The following is a 17691-nucleotide window of genomic DNA, read 5'->3' on the forward strand; positions in this document are numbered from 1 at the left end:
AAGAAGTTAAGCGGTTGCTAAAGTTGGTTGGTTTGTTAGTTAACCAAATTAAATCAGCCCACTCTCAAAACTATGATATTTAACTCTTTAGAGAAGTCTCAAGGTGGGGTTAAGGACTTAAAAAAAAAAAAAAAATGAAGAAATTGCTTATTGCTATATTATTATTAAAAATAGTAATATATATTAAATAAATTGTCAAAAACAACATTAAATTTCATATTTAATTAAATTAAATTAGTAAATAAAAGAATCATAATCATGAAAAATAAGTTAAATTGATTAGCAAAAATATTTAAACAAATTTATAAAAACATGAAACTAAAAAGTTGTTAAATAAAATTAACTAAATTTAATTTTAGTACTTTAAATAAAAACTAAAATATTAATTTTAAATAAACAATATTTATTATTAAATAAAGACAGTAATGCAATTAATTTGTGTAATAACAGTTACCATCAAATAAGTAAAACTATTATAAAAATATTTTAACAATAAAAAAAACACCACCACCAACAACATAATAGCTATTATGATGATGATGATGATGATAATCACAATGATAATGATAATGATAATGATAATAATAATAATAATAATAATAATAATAATAATAATAATAAATCATCATCATCATCATCATCATCATAATAAAAGTATTAATGGTGGTTAATATAATTAAATATATAAATAAAAAAATAAAAGATAAGTTGATGATAACAGTTATTAAATAAATTAGACAAATTAAAAACTAAAAAAAGAAAAAAAAAAAAAAGTAAAAAATGAAAATATAAATGCGTTTTCTCACCGGCTTCCCTGGTGTCCACCACAAAGTCGGCCATCTCGAAGGTGTGTCCCTCCACCAGACCCTGACCGAAGACCTTGACTTTGCTGGCGTCTCCGATCTCAGACTGGACCACCATGATGGTGATGGGGCTGTTAGCTACGTGCCGGCCGTTCTTCTTGATGCTCACCAGGTGCTCCCCGACTTCTCTTGGGATGAAGGAAATGCCTGAGGAGAAAATGACCAGTCAGGTGTTTTCAAAGCAAACTCCCAGTCGGCAGGAAGAGTGGGAGCATTACTCCAGCCCTACCGATGTGATTGTTGGGCTGCCTCTTGAGCAAACATGGCTCATCGCGTCCAGACGGGGCTTTGATGCTCGCCGTGAGAAGACTGAGATCCGTCTCCGTGATATCCAGAGAGAAATCCGCAGCCGAGCCCAGCTTTACCTGAGACTTCCTCTTATTGTCCTCTGAAGAGACCAAAAACAGATCTTACTAGAGAAGTCAAGTAGACTAACTAGATACAGAGAAAAACAGTAATAAATCTAATGAGAGGTTTCATGTCATTTTACAGTAAAATACAGTTAAGTGTACAGTTTTTGGAAGTGGAAATGAACAATGAAACAACTTTTTTTCTTATCAGTTACGTACAATAGGGTTTTTGTTACATCACTTACATCATTTAATGCATTATTTTAGTGTCATTTGTGTTACCATGATGGTATTTTGTATTTGTGCATCTTCTATATATAAGCATTAAAGATGATGAAAATTTGAAGTATTTCTGTAGGTTGGCACATTAACTTTTTTACCCTGTAAATTTAAGTTAAGTCTGTAGAATGTACAATGTTCCAACCACACTTGCCTTTTTTACTGTAAATAACTTTTTTTCCTTTTTTTTTAGCAGCAGTGTACCTGTGATTTTGGCTGTGAAGGGACTTCCTGCGATGTGTTTGTCATTATATCTGACGAGTATATTATAATCTCCGGGCAGCATGGGCAGGTATGAAACAGTGCAAGTGCCGTCTTTGTTGTCCACACAGTTGATCTCAGCCTTGGATGGACCTTCAATGGCCAAATCAAGGCCGCCTGACACAAAACACAGCATGTTTTCTCAGCAGAAGGTTTTGAGATAAATGCTGAAGCAGCATGAGCGTGATGTGTTTGTACAGTACACACCCTCAGACGCATCTTCAGTGTAGATGGTGAACACGGCGGTTTTATTGGCAGTCCCGTAGACCAGACCCGGGCCATATGCCGTCACGTTAGGACTGTTAGCATTGTTCACGTAGAACTGCAGAGGACTCTCTGATAAGAAAACAAATGAGCATTCAATACAATGAGAGAAAATATACAACAGAATAGAAATATAAATGATAAATTATTCGTAGAGGAGTTTATGTAATGAAATGCATTATATTTTGTTTATATAAAAACAAAAAACAAATGTGCAAACAACATAACTGCTCTTAACCAATAAGCACAACAAAGGAGATGAGTGAACTTCACAAAGAAATGCCTTAGACATATTTTCCGTAGACAAGTATTTATTATATAACAAGTATATTTGTATTACAATTAATATGTATATAATTTAAAAAACAAAAAGTGATTAATTTAATAAATTCTAAATTGTTATTAATAATAAATAATTAAATACAATTAATTTTTTAATGATAAAAAAAGAAAATTAAAATTAAATTAAGATTTTTTGCATTGTGATATACTATCACAAAGTTATACTTTTTAAATAATACTTTTAAAACAATTTAAATATTTCATAAAAAAATAAACAGCCAATAAAAAAAGAAGAGAAAAATATATTTTGTACAGAAGAGTAAACCAAAATGTACTATTTATTAAAAAGCGCCTTTTAATAAGCCTTTTTCACAAGAAAGTTATTTAAAAGTGAATCAAAACATTTAAATTATATATTTAAAACAATTTCAGGTTAAAAAAAATTCAGGTTATAAACCTAATTGTTGTATATCATTTTAATAATAAAATTATTATTTATTGCTTGAGTTGTTGTATTGCTGTCACTGTTGGTTATTTATGAAAAAAACTAAAAGCCATTTACAAAAAAAAAAAAAAAAAAATCAAATAAAATGTTAACGCTAACAGGATATCCTCATGTAGACCGCAGGCACTCCTAACAGGATGATTCAACTCTATAAACACGTTCTTTCTGCCTTATATGGAGAAACCAGCCTATCGGATGAGGCTCGGCTCTCACATTCATGTGATATTGACTGAGGTTTCTGATGGCACTACCAGCGACTGGAAAACACCAAACTCCAGCCATAAAACAAGCACCTACATGAGGATCTGCAGCAACAAGAGCTCCTCACAGATTCCTCACAGCTGAAGTCACCCATGAAGTCTTTCACCACGCTGAATAAATCAGTCCGCCCTCAGTCAACCTCAATCTATTGAAAGGTGAAGCCTTCTCAACCTTCACCCAAACGCTCCCATGCAGCTCTGGGACTGAAGCGAAGGCCTCAAAACAACCTGACAGCACATTCATCATTCATCACAGACGGCATGACTCACTCTCATGAATGCTTCCAGAAGCTGCTATTAAAGGGTTAGTTCACAGAAAATCGAAATCCTGACATTTACTCATGTCGTTCTTAACCCATATATGACCTTCGATAATTAGCACAAAATTAGATGTTTCACAGACTGTCCAAGCTCTTTATCGTACAACAAACTTTGATAATATGGAAAAAATGCTGCAAAAACATTTTATGAAGCATATACGGGTTGAAGGTGAACAAATTATAAATTAATAAAATAAATTAATGAATAAATGAAATTTTATTTTTGTGGGATTTTTTTATAAACCGCAAAAAAAAAAAAAAAAAAAAAATTGTATAGAAAATCAAATTTAAATTTCTATTTATTTTCTTTAAAAAAGGAAATTTAATATGGAAAATTGCTGCCAAATCATTTTATGAAACTTCTACAGGTTGAAGGTGAACAAATGATAATTAATTAAATAAATTAAAATTAATGAATAAGTGAAATTGTGAATTTTTTTATAAACCGCAAAAAAAAATTAAATAAAAAAAATTGTATAGAAAATCAAATGGAAATGTCTATTTATTTCCTTTAAAAAAAAAGGAAAGTAAGCCATTTATTGCCATTAAGATTTTTTTGCATTGTTACCAGAAAGTTATGCTTTTGTGTGTGTGTGTGGAAAACTAAACAGAAATTTATATTTCTTTTCTAAAAAAAAAGAAAAAGAAGATTAAACCATTTTAGGCCAATTAAGATTTTTTGCATAGGGATATACGATCACAAAGTTATATTAAAAATTATTTAAATAATTTTTTTAATTATACTTTTAAAAACAATTTAAATAATTATTTTCCCCCTTTGATTTTGGGGTGAAATATAATCATTAATAAAAAAAAAATATTAAAATTATATTTAGAAGTATTTTTAAGAGTTTATATTTGATTAATAATAATAATCATACGTTTTGATGGTGTATTATGAACAGGCGGTGTGTGGACTGACCTGGGATGTGCGTCCCGTTGAATTTAATGTGCATTTCGTGGAGCCCTGCCTCTGTGGGCGCGTACTTCACAGTGACCGTCCCGTCTTTGTTGTCGATGATCTCAGGCTGGGCGGTTTTACCTGACGGCATGTGAACCTCACCTGGAAGACAAACATTAAGAGTTTAGATTATGGTTTTTGAACAAATCACTGCAGATTTACAGGTCATCACTTCTAATCTCCCAAAATGGAAAATATCTGGTATATTTTGTCCAAAAAAAAAAAAAAAAAAAAAAAAAAGGACAATTAAGACATTTTAACATTATTTTAAATGACATTTCTTAATCTTCAATTAAAAAGAAAACAAAATCAGGCGAATCAGGATAAATGTCAATGGAAGTATTGTTGTATGTATATAAAGAATTTTAATAGTAAAATTATTATTATTTATTTTGTGTGTTGTGTTATTGTTGGTTATTGTTGATGAAAAAAGCAATTCACAAAAAAATTTAATAAATAATAATAAATAATAATAATGATAATAATAAACTACCAGAAATGAAACATTTCTAACAAATTTCATTACCATGTGAAAAAAAAACAGAATCAAATATATATTATATAAATTATATAATATATAAAATGTATATTTATTAGTATTAATACTTTATGCCAGTACTTCTTGTTTGGCCTTTATGATGATGATGATGATGATAATAGAAATATATTTTATGCATGTTGTTATTATGGTAAATCAATTTGAAAAAATGTAAAAAAATAAAATAAACCCCCAGTACTGAAACATTTTAAACAAATATTATCATCATAATGTGAAAACAGCACATATTATATAAAAATGGACATTTACTAGTATTAATACTTTAAGGACAGTGTTTGTTGTATAGCCTATTATGTTAATAAATAAATAAATAAAAGCTGTGAAAATCTCATGATTATTTTGCATTACAGGAATGAGAAGTTTGAGAAAGTGGGCTTAGTTTAATTTCAGTAATTTCATAACGCCCAAAAAAAAAAAATAATAATAATAATTCTTAAATGATCCAAAAAATATGAAATTCTCTTGCATTTTCTGTGTTTTTCCTCTTAATTTTGAGGTAAAATATGACCCTGGTATGTTTATTTTTTAAGATCTGCAGGTGATTGCACAAAACCCCTTGAAGTAAAGTCAAGTAAACCTTTAATTTGTCTCAAATTTAACTGTGATTAAATAAGCAGCTGAATAAGAGTTTTCTCCAGGTGTCTTCTGCAATCTCTCACCTGTGATCTCCCCCTTCCTAAAGGTAAAGGGAATCACCATATCAAAAGGCCTGTATCCCGTCCCGTTCACGCTGTTAGCAGGAACATACGCGCCATCTGTAACCTGTGAGACAGAAATCTGAGTAAACGAGAGCGGACACTACAAACGCATCCGTTACAGCGGCCTGTCAAACATTTCCACGTTTATTGAGTCTGTGCGATCCATTCTGAAAGCCAGAGCGCTGTGGACAAGAAAAGACATTAACAGCCCAGTGAATCAGCCACAGCACAAGACAAACGTGTGTTAGACACGAAACGCTGGAAGATTGAGATCGGCCCCCAGCACACCTGACAAAGCAAAGAGAGAAGAAAAATCCCTATAACCATGGGAAACATCTGAGAAATAAGAAAAGTGATAGTGTGCATAGAAGGAAACATGTTGAGACATCTAATACAGATAGACGACATCAGGAAGATGCGTTACTGATAAATCACAATTTATGTTTTTCCCCATTTCTCCTGGAGGGAATGAGGTAACCGCTAGGACCAGACTTACAACTGTGTGTTAAGTTTAGGTACAGATTATTAATATCACTACCAAACAAAACCTAGCGAGTTGACTAACTAGACAGCACTTTAGGGAACTATGAGAATAAAATTATGCTGTCTAATATGCTTCACTTCAAGAGTTCTTAGCAAAGGCGGCAGATTACACATCCCAGATTATAAATAAATTATTAAACAGTGACAAAAGAAAAACAAAAATAGCCAATTCTAATTAAAATAGTGTTTTACCCGATTTTTGGGGTCAGTAAGAATTAATGCAGAAGAAGCCTCTTCTGCTCACCAAGGCTGCATTTATTTGATCATAAATACAGTAAAATTTGTGAAATATTATTACAATTTAAAATAGATGTTTTCTATTTAAACATGTTTTAAAATATAATTTATTTCTGTGATGCAAAGCTGAATTTAATTGACTAATATTAATGAAGATTATTATTATTATTATGGTTTTGTGATCAAATTTATTTACTAATAATACATTTTGGGTCAAACAAAAAGTTAGTTTTTAAAAGAAGTCTCCTTCTGCTTACCAAGGCTGCATTTATTTGATCAAATATACAGTAAAAAATGTGAAATATTACAATTTAAAATAGCTGTTTACTATTTGAAAATATATTTAAAAAGTAATTTATTTCTGTGATGAAACCTGAATTTTCAGCATCATTACTCCAGTCTTCAGTGTCACATGATCCTTCAGAAATCATTCTAATATGCTGATTTGGAAACATTTCTTAGTATCAATGTGGAATGTTTGTGGAAACGGTGATACATTTTATTTTTCAGGATTCTTTGAAGAACACAAAGTTCAAAAGAACAGCATTTATATGAATTGGTAACCTTTTGCAACATCGTAAATGTCTTTATGGTCACTTTTGCTTAATTTAACGCATCCTTGCTGAATAAAAGTATTCATTCCTTCAATTTCTTTGAACAGTAGTGTGTGTTTTTAAAGCTAAGAGTATTAAGTGTTTCACAGATCTGCTTTGTGGTTTTGGAAATGACGTCTATTAAACTTTATGAATAAAACTACATTAGGGCAGCAGAGAAACACATAATAGTTCTGCACAGACTGAGGTTAAATGTCTTAATGACCAATTTAAACCTGGTGTCCGCTCCAAATAAAACTAGATCAGTCTAAACACTCAGGCGTAGAGTTTCCTCTGCTTCTGTCATCAATGAGAAAACCAGAGCGTGTTCAAGACTCATCAACGAGAGAGGGAGGAAATAGAGAGCGATGAGTAACAATTCCAACCATTTCCTGCAAAAAACGATGCTTGAGTGGTCAAAAACGAGGAGGAACTGAACAGAAACCCCATTGAACAAAAGATAGGTGGTCAAGAACAGAGGCAAACATCATGACAGAGAGGTGACCGGCTGGAAGCTGGAGCTCAGAGCAAAGGCTGAAAGAAAGCGAAGGGTGACGGGTGAGAGAGAGAGACGTGTGTCTTTGTACCCAGGGCTGGAAGCCGACGCCTGGTGCCGCCTTTTGCTGTTCGACTGACTGCTGCTGCATCATGGGAACTTCATCTGTTGCCTAGGAAATGATATGTACGGACATGAAACTTCAGATGCATGAGGAACACAAAGAAACTGAGTCAAACGCACACAGCAAATTGTGCCAAACCAGTTGTCCAGTACATTCGTTGTTGCTTTGGCGGTAACTGTGTTACTGTGCTAACAGATAGATACTGAAGCTACAAACATGTACAGTATAACTATAAGTCACACAGTTTACATAAACGTCTGCTTGAGAAAGGCTGAGAATGATTTGAAGAAAAAATCTAATTGCATTGTTTCTCTTAAGAATTGAGATTGTGATTAAAAAAAACAAAAGAATTTGGCTCAAAACTGTGTGATATATATTGATAAAAATAAATAAATACATATTCAATAGTCATATTGATATATAATTACAACATTATTGGCCAAATTGTGAAGCAAATGAAAACTTAATTTATGAATGAATTAATAAATTAATGAATTAATTATTGCAACTATACATTAAGTATACAAATGTTTACATTTTTAAATTGTACTGTAAAATTCTTATTTTTCTTAAATACTTCACTTTTTATTTTACAGTAAATTACACCAATATTATTTTTATTCAAGTTTCATTTAATAATGTTATTATAACTAATACTAATATTTAATCATCAATATTTTCACATCATATTGATATATAATGCCAATATTTTATGTGCAGCAACTGAAAATGAAAAAAAAAAATGCAGCCATAAACATTAAATATAAATATTTAAATTGTAACCATATACTGTAAAATTGCTGCTTTTCTTAAATACTTGTTTCTTTATTTTACAGTCAAATATGTTGCACTAGTAATATTTCTTATTACTTTTATTTACCATTATTATTATAATAAAACTATTAAACAAAATAAAGAATATTACTATTGAATAATATTTTACTGTAAAATAAAATAAAGTATTAAAGAAATATAGTAATTTCACAGTAAACCTTTAACATTTAAATTCTAATACTTGATAGCTGCCTTAAACAGCATATGTATTTAATTAAATCACAGCCTTATCAACATTTCGATTTATCGTTCAGCTCTCTGAGAATGCATTATGTTTTTAATTATGTTATGAATTCTGCTTTGAGACAATCCGGAACACAAAGATGCATGAAATTAAGTGTTTGCGTGCATGTTTCAGGCCTAAAATCAAAACCTTCCCGTAACGTCGTGAGATATGAAAGCAGTAATAAAACGAGTGCGATCATTTGTCTTGATAATGCAAAGAAACTACATCTTAATACAGGAAGACCCCAAACGAGCAGAAACAATGAACTCCAGATGAGGAGACGATGACACACAGCGCTGAACTGTATCTATTCCAGCTCCTTAAAAACCTCTTCAGTATGCTTCCTCTTAAGAGCTGATGTTATCAGCGTTTTCTTCTCACCATGACTTTGAAGGGGCTCCTGGGGATGTTCTCCCCTCCAAAGCGCACGTAAATCACGTACGTCCCGGGTTTAGGAGCCGTGTAGAAGATGTCAAAGGTGCCGTCCTCGTTCTCGATGACTTCAGCTTCCACCTCAGAGCCGTCTGGAGTCACTACGATGCAGGAGACCTTCCCCTTCCCCGCTCCTTTAGTGTTCACCACAAACCCGACCTCCTCTCCGATGCCGATGGTCGGCCCGATGCCGGGTCCTGAGGACACAGACCCCATGATCAAGTGTGAGTGATTGCGTCGCTGAACATTTGCTAAGGGACTGTTTTTGGAGATTTGCCTCCCATTACAGCATCGTTTCCTCTTGGTGTGTTTTTAATTTTCAACTTGAGACTTTCTATTACATCAAATACTAGCAGCTCATTGTGGGAAGAGGATGGAAAATGGAAAACTTAAAATGTAATCTGTTTTCAAACTAAAATGCATTTCTTAAAAAAAAAAAAAACAGATTATGTTTATTATATTTTATTCAGGCTAAAAACAATTAATATAATTAAATTAAATAAAGATTTAAATAAAAGATTTAAAAAATAACAAATGAAAATATAAAAATTTAAAATTAAACGTTTATATTTCCAAATTTAAAATTATGTTTAGAAAATTCATACAAATATAGAATTATAATATAATAAAATGTAACAAATATATAACTACTACATAAATTATAACCTTTATATATTATATAAATCATATACAAAATATATTGTAACAAACAAACATTATACATTTTGATTTAAACAAACATGTACACACACACATATATACATACACACACACACACATATATATATACACACACACACACACATATATACATATATATATATATATATATATATATATATATATATATATATATATATATGTGTGTATATATGTGTGCGTGTGCATGTATATATATATATATGTGTGTGTGCATGTGTATGCGTGTGCATATATGTACACACACACACACATATATATATATAAATAAATAGCATTCATAAATTTGTTAATTATGAAAATAATAAATGAAATATTCCATTAAAATAAATACATAAATATAAAGAAATAATAAATATAATATTTAAAAAGGGTAGTAATATATATTATTTTATTAAATATAAAATAATTTGTCAAAAAATAATTATAATATAAAAATACATTAGCTGTGTGTCCGAAACAAAGCCTAGAAATCCCCAGATGAGTGCAGACGTACCGGTGACTGTACACTTGCTGGCGTCTCCTGCAGTGGTCGCTCTCACTCTATATGGAGAAGTTGGGATCTCGTCTCCGCCGTACTTTATCACAATAGTGTAACGGCCCACCTTATCCGGCACATAAGACACTTTGTAGGTTCCATCGCGGTTGTCCTGAATATTGGCTTTCTTGGGTTTACCATCCTGATCCTGAAACACAGGAGAAAGAGTTTAAAACACTATAAATGACACTGAGAGGAGCTTCATCAATGAGAAACGGTACGGAGGAGGAAGAGGTTCAGTTTCCCCCTGGATTTCCTGCTGCAGTTTGGCTTTCATCAGACGATCATTTATCTCACTGCTGGCCGCTTCGGTCTCGCTGAATGTATTCAGAGTCAGAAACTACCGTCCAAATGGAAAAATCTAATCTAATACTGGATCACCGGAGAAGTAACTTCTCAAAAGATAAAATAACATGCTGCATCCAAGAGAAAGATGTATGAAAGATGAATGTCACAATATACTTGCAGAGCCTCATTCATCTTTTCAATTGCAAGTCAAAAACTGAATCCAAATGTGATTTTCAGTCTGCTGGCTAACTGAAAACATTCTACTTCAAATCAATATAGATAAATACATATTTTTTTAATTAAAGATTATCAAATATACTACAAAAATATTACCTTAAGAAAATAAAAATATATATGACTAAAAGCAAGCCAATATCTATTATACAGTATGTTAAAATTAATTTAATTATATAATCTAAAATATATTTTTATAAAAATATACTATACAATAAATCATTTTAAAATAGTAATAATGCCATCAACAATATAGTAATATTTTCAATTATGTAATTTAAAATCTATAAAAATGATATAAATCATTAAAATACTACGATGTACTGTATGCTTTTAATTATATAACAAATTTATATTTCTATAAAAACAGTTATAGTACTAATTTTAAAATATTACTACTAATAATAATCATACTACTAATTATAATATAATTATGTAACTACATAATTTAAAATGTTTCTTTATAAAACAAATACTGTATAATGAATCATACTTTTAAAATACTACTAATACTAATAATACTTAAATATTTGTAACAATTAAAATATATTTTTTAAATATGCTATAAGTTATAATAAAATTTAAAATACTAATAATAATCATACTACTACTACTAATAATAATAATATTAAAATAACTAGATAATTTAAAATGTTTATAAAAAACTATATAATATCATTTTAAAATACTAATAATAGGATATAAAATATGATATAATATTATATAAATGAATATAATATATAAAAACACATTCTCCCAAAACCACCAGTCAAGAGTTTGAAATATTATAAAATATGTTTTTTTTTGTTTGTTTGTTTTAAAAATGTTTTTGAAATAAGTTACTGGAGCAGTAACTTAAGATAAAGAAACAAGAGAAAGATACTTTGCTACTATGTGATACTCCCGGATCCTCATTCATCTTTTCCACTTCAATTTAAAAACTAAATCCAAATGGGATTTTACAGTCTGTTGGCCAACTAAAAACATTCAAATCAACCTCAAAAAAAAAATTAATAATAATCAGACGTATTGAAATGCTAATCCGTTTGTTCAAACCACAAGAGGAAGCAGAGACTGGAGACGTCAGGACTCACAGTGATCTGCACAGACAGCTGGCCCTCGCCGGCGTCTTTGGCGTCGATTGTGAACTCCACCGGGAAGCTGGCCGAGAGGCCGGTGGTGAGCCCGGGGCCACTGGCACGCACCTTACTGGCATCATGAGTGGGCTGAACGCGCAGCTTGAAGGGACTGAAAGAGATGTTTGAAGGATTGGTTTGATTTAGAGAACAGCAGCGCTCACAGCGGGTGAGAATAGAGCGAGTGAATCTGACACAGTTACCTGCGTGGAACTTCCTCGTCTGCGTATTTGACCGCGACAGAGTACGAGCCCTCGACAGACGGCGTGTAGGCCACTGTGTGTGTGCCATCACCGTTATCTGTGACTTCAACTGGTTCCGCTATACCTGCAAACAACAACAGCCCGGTTATATGATTGATCTGCCAAAAGCAAAATCACCAAATTATTTACAAAATGATAACTGCTACCAATCTTAGTAAATTAAACATGCAACACAGTGAGAATGATAAAGCAGCACACTTCTGTTAGAAACAATGTTGCATAAGTTAAAAAAAATAAATACATAAACGTGTGATTTATTTAATTTATCTTTTTAGTATATACAATATACAGTGCAGTATGCTAGCATTCAATTCAGAACAAAGGCAAAAAATTAATTAGTATAAATTAAATTAGTACAAATAAATAAACGTTGAAGTATATACTGTGCAGCATGCTATTTAATTCAGAAAAGTCAAAAATATTTTTTTAAATGAATATAGTTACAGAATTGAACTATACACACCATGCAGTATGCTATTATTTACTGATGCAAAAAGAATGAATAAAGAAATGAATGAGTATTAAAGTGTTTACGTATGCTAGTATTTAAAAAGTATGCTAGTATACAAAATAAAAACAAATTAAAAACCATTAAAAAAATAAAAATAAAATAAATGACTACATATATACTGTGCATTATGCAAATATTTATTTCAGTTATAACACAAACATACAAACAAACAAACCCTAAAGCACCTAAATAAATAAGCCCAACAAAAGGGGGAAAAAAATAAAATCAGTGTAATGCACAGGCCTCGTGTAAACGCATTTTTACCTTTAGGTCCAGTCACAGCCACAGAGAGAGGAGCGACACCAGCTTTACTGCAGTCCACAGTGAAGGATTGTGGGACTTTAGCTCTCACTCCAGAACCGACACCAGGCCCAGAGATCTTCACCTTACTGGAGTCAACAACATCCTTCACCGGCACTTTAAACGGGCTCCCTACACCACAAACAGAGATAAAGACCTTTACATTCAGACACTGACTAGTGCCTCCATACATGCTCAAACAAGATTTGTATATATTTTTGTTAACAGAAAAAAAACTGCCACAATTCTAGCATGTTTTATTCATTGCTATGCAGTTTCTTACGTATTCTGAGTGAGTTTGGATTTTGTTTCCACAAGCCTGTAGTCTGATAACTCAACAACTCTAAAATATTGCTCTAGTAACTATAGACTTAATTTAAACAATCTGGAAGCGGCGTTCGTGTGGAAGAAGCGCACTATGCGGTCTTGGCGGTGAATGTTTTCGATGAAACACGAGCTCGTAATGTCCAGCAGTGAGAATGCAGTAGCTGCTCTCCTCAGATCCGCGAGATCTCGTTTCCCGGGTGTAATGCTAATAAAAACAAATTCGCAGCATAATTCAAGAGGTTTTGCAGGGGAATCTGGGACTCTGGTTAAAAACATGTCAAGTTGCATCTCTCAAAGCTCCAGGAATGCTTTCTTCAGACTATTTCTGTGCTTTAAGTGGTGCATAAGGGGTAAAAAATAAATCAGTTTCACGTACCGGGAATGTGCTGTCCTCCATACGTGATGTTGACGTCATACAGACCAGGCACATACGGGGTGTATTCCACATTACAGCTGCCGTCTTTGTTATCTTTGCAGGACATCTTCGACTCTGATGGACCTTCTACGGTTATTCCCAATCCACCGATACCAGCTCCTCTGCATGGATCAAAAGATGGCTGCTTAGACAGTCTCAAGTGGTCATTTTAGTATATTTAATGTTCTTGAAAGAATACAGAACAACATCTCCACTAATGTTCAAAAGTTTGTGGTTAAGATTTTTTTATGTTTTTGAAAGACGTCTCATGCTCATTTATTTAAATCAAAAACAGTATTATTGTAAAATGTTACAATTACAATAAAACATTTAAAATAGTGTTATTTTAGCATTATAGTTTATTTTGTTTTAGTAATGTGTAAATGTAAATTGTGTTTATTTTTGTTAAATGTTTGTGTAGTTATTAATTTTATTTTAGTTTTTCCTCATTTTTATTTAGTTTAACTTGAGTTCATAAAGTAAGGTTTATTTATCTTATTTTATTTCATGTAATATTTTTATTTCAAGCTATGAAAATGTTTTGGTTAACTATAACACTGATTTCAAATAGCTGTTTTCTATGTGAATGTTTTAAAAAGTAAATTATTCATGTGATCAAAGCTGAATTTTCAGCATCATTACAGTGTCACACGATCCTTCAAAAATCATTCTTATTATGAATAATTCTAATGATCAATATCTAATTATTTCTGATTATCAATGTTAAACAGTTGTGCTGCTTCATATTTTTGTGGAAACCCCGATACATTTAATTCTTTGATGAATAGAAAGTTCAAAAGAACGACATTTATTTTAAAACGTTTTTAAACATTCTTTGTCACTTTTGATCAATTTATTGCAACCTTGAAGAATAAAAGTAATAATTTCTTCTTTAAAAAAAAAAAAAAAAAAATTACTGACCCAAACTTTTGACGGTATAGTGCAGGTAAATCTAACAGTTGAATGAAATGTCAAATGTGCAGCATGATTTGTGAAGCTCTTTAACCTGGTGACGATGGAGAACTTGTTGGGTTTGTCGGTCAGTGCTTCTTCCAGACCCGGGCCCTTGGCCTGCACACGTGAGGGGTCACAGCCCTCGCCCACCCCGACCTGGAACGGACTCTTTGGAACCGGACTCTCGTCATACAGAACCTCCACGCTGTGGACTCCTGCAGCATGCAGACAAAACAAAAAAAAAAAAAAAAAAAAAGTTTGTAAGAAAGAAAAACAATGCTTTCTCCTGAAGCATCTTGCCTTAAGCAAACATTGCCATGCTGCCGCTGAGAACGAGCCAGTCACCTCATAAATCTTGCTAAATTAACAATATTTTCTGGCAAGCTTTATTGCTGTTCTTCAAAATACACAAGCACAAGATGAAACCTGTAGCGCTCCCGTATCTCAAATTAAAGTCTCAGGGATTTAATGCACTGATAAAACATATAGCTTGCATTGCATTCAGCTTGTCGCTTTGGATAAAGATGTCTGCCAAGAGCACGAATGTAATGCAAACCAGTGTTTGTGGGGAAGAAAGAGTAAATCAACCAATCAATGAAACAATCAATCAATAACTGTCAGGGCCATCCAATTGGATGGATCTTGTATAAATAATTAATAAATAAATAAAAACATAGTATTGTCCAAGCCATCCAATTGGATTAGAAAATAAATAAAGTAAACTAGGCTATCCAATTAGATCTTATAAATAAATACATAAACCAACACAATTCTAACATATGATTTTTCAGGACATTCAAGTAGGATGTTGTGCATCATACCATTCTCAAACGGTGTGTATTCCACATTATAAGTCCCGTCACCGTTGTCACTAACAACACAGTCTGTAGCAGCACCTGACGGGTTCTTCACATGAGCTTTAATGTGTTTTCCACCAGCTTTGGTCATACCTCGTGCATCCACAGTGAAGTCAGTCGTGGCCTCCCTGAAAACTCCTGCAGAGCAGAGAGATGAGAACACTGACTTTACTGAAGACGTTTCACAGAACAATGCATCTCCTCTATAAAAGTGTCATCGCCTTTGAATTAAAATCATCTTTCAGCAAAACTGTTTTTCAGGGCCATCTTGCACTGAAGGATTACATCATTTAGAGCATGACACCACATGCAGGCCTGCAAAATAACATCTCTTCAAACAGATTTTGTTACGAAACCAAAAGGAAAAGCCTCCAGAAATCATGCAAGCCAACATCATGAAGATAAAGCGTACAGAAAAACACATTTTCAGACACTTTAACATTGGCTACAAGAAAAAGGAATGGAAAGAAGGTTCTAGAAATCATGGAAGGCAAAAATCAAGCAAAAGACAGAAGCTTTTCAATTGCCAACAAGATGCATTCATCCTTAACCCTCTGGTGTCGTTCGGTCATTTTAGACCAAAAAAAAAAAAAAGTTTGGAAATTTAAAAAATTGCTACTTCATTGGAATAGTACAAAACTCAGTGACCTTTATGGCAGTCACGATGTGACCCCCCAAAAAATTGTGGACTTAATTCAAAAAAGCTAAATGGGCGAAAATACAGAGATGTTTTTGTGTGTACAATCTACAAATCAGCCACAATGCAAAAAAAAAAAAAAGTGCACAACAACGAAGGGATGACAAAAGTTAAGCAGTTATGCCTGAAAACACTGCTCAATAACTAAGGAATACACTGCTCTGAATATATATATATATATATATATGACTATACAGGCATCTAATGGCTACACCCTGGTTTTATAGATGATTTTCTTTATTTTTTCTATAGACATTATTGAAATGAAACCTAGTATATTCATTTCACAAAAATAAAATCATCACACAATTATGGCTTCCGGTTAGTTTTGACCGTGAACAAGTGTGACTCCCAAATGAAACATAAAATGGTGTTTTATCTTGGTATTTATGTCAATACCTTCTCCTGCAACTCCTGGTCCAAACACCTTCACTTTGCTGGTATCGACAGCCGGATCCACAGTCACTTTGGCGGGGAAGTTGGGGACGGCCTTCCCTCCGTACTTCAGCAGTAGCGTGTACATACCGGCTGTCAGCGGGACGTAGGTGACTGTATAGGTCCCGTCTTTGTTGTCCAGAACTTCAGTCTTGGCTTTGGCTCCAGAATCAGACTCTGCCTCCAGCGTCAACTGTCCTGGTCCAGCTTTGGTGCAGTCTACGTTCAGCACGCTGATCTCGCCTACTTTGCCTCGTTTTAGCCCAGATCCGGACGCTACCACTTTGGTGGGATCAAACGGGTATTGGATGTCCGCGTGGAAGGGCGAGCCGGGAATATGGACGTCCTCGAAGAGAATGTTGACTAGATACTCTCCGGGTTCGGTGGGGAGGTACGACACAGAGCAGGTGCCGTCGCCGTTGTCGGAGCACTCGATTTTGGCTTCGGTCGGACCCTCGACGGTTAGACCGAGTCCACCGGTTCCAGCGCCCTTGGTGTCAATGGTAAACTCAGCTGGACTTGCTACAAGACCACCCTTCAGTCCTGGACCGAATGCTTTGACCTGCACAGACAGAACCACTAAGTTATGATCTCTTCCTCTTCTAAACGAAGTCAAATCAGTTTTGCTTCAACATACCTTGCTGGGATCAGGAGGCAGAACTGCTTCAACTGGGAAAGGGCTTCCTGACACAGGATTGCTATCGTAGACGACCTCCACCACGTAAACGCCCTCCTCTTTGGGGATGTACTTCACTAGACTGGCTCCTTTACCTGGTTGAGGCTCGACCGTGCAGGGCACGGACTTCCCTGAGGGGCTGGTGATCTTGACTTCCAGTTTGCCCTGTCCACCTGCTCCTCTTGTACCAATGGCAAACTCTTGATCCTCACCCACTTGCACACCTGGAATATAACATTAAATGGGGTTTTGCTATTAAAAGAAAAAATAAATA

General features: G+C 33.4%; 1 protein-coding gene across 2 annotated transcripts in view; it reads right to left on the minus strand.

The window, feature by feature from the left end:
- Positions 1–17691, minus strand: part of flnbl (filamin B, like) — a 90543-nt gene that overhangs the window by 15629 nt on the left and 57223 nt on the right. The window contains exons 19-35 of one of the 2 annotated variants that reach the window (XM_058790851.1): positions 17379–17641; positions 16706–17303; positions 15574–15747; positions 14805–14967; positions 13760–13920; positions 13021–13188; positions 12186–12309; positions 11941–12094; positions 10283–10472; positions 9037–9284; positions 7563–7643; positions 5564–5666; positions 4307–4447; positions 1961–2089; positions 1697–1870; positions 1093–1251; positions 807–1010 (exon numbers count right to left, since the gene is read on the minus strand). In XM_058790851.1, coding sequence (XP_058646834.1) covers positions 807–1010; positions 1093–1251; positions 1697–1870; positions 1961–2089; positions 4307–4447; positions 5564–5666; positions 7563–7643; positions 9037–9284; positions 10283–10472; positions 11941–12094; positions 12186–12309; positions 13021–13188; positions 13760–13920; positions 14805–14967; positions 15574–15747; positions 16706–17303; positions 17379–17641 — 3234 coding nt within the window. The remainder of the gene's footprint in view (positions 1–806; positions 1011–1092; positions 1252–1696; positions 1871–1960; positions 2090–4306; positions 4448–5563; positions 5667–7562; positions 7644–9036; positions 9285–10282; positions 10473–11940; positions 12095–12185; positions 12310–13020; positions 13189–13759; positions 13921–14804; positions 14968–15573; positions 15748–16705; positions 17304–17378; positions 17642–17691) is intronic. The other variant, XM_058790852.1, reaches the window with a different exon arrangement.

This window comes from Onychostoma macrolepis, chromosome 11, assembly GCF_012432095.1.
Source record: "Onychostoma macrolepis isolate SWU-2019 chromosome 11, ASM1243209v1, whole genome shotgun sequence".
Lineage (NCBI taxonomy): Eukaryota > Metazoa > Chordata > Actinopteri > Cypriniformes > Cyprinidae > Onychostoma > Onychostoma macrolepis.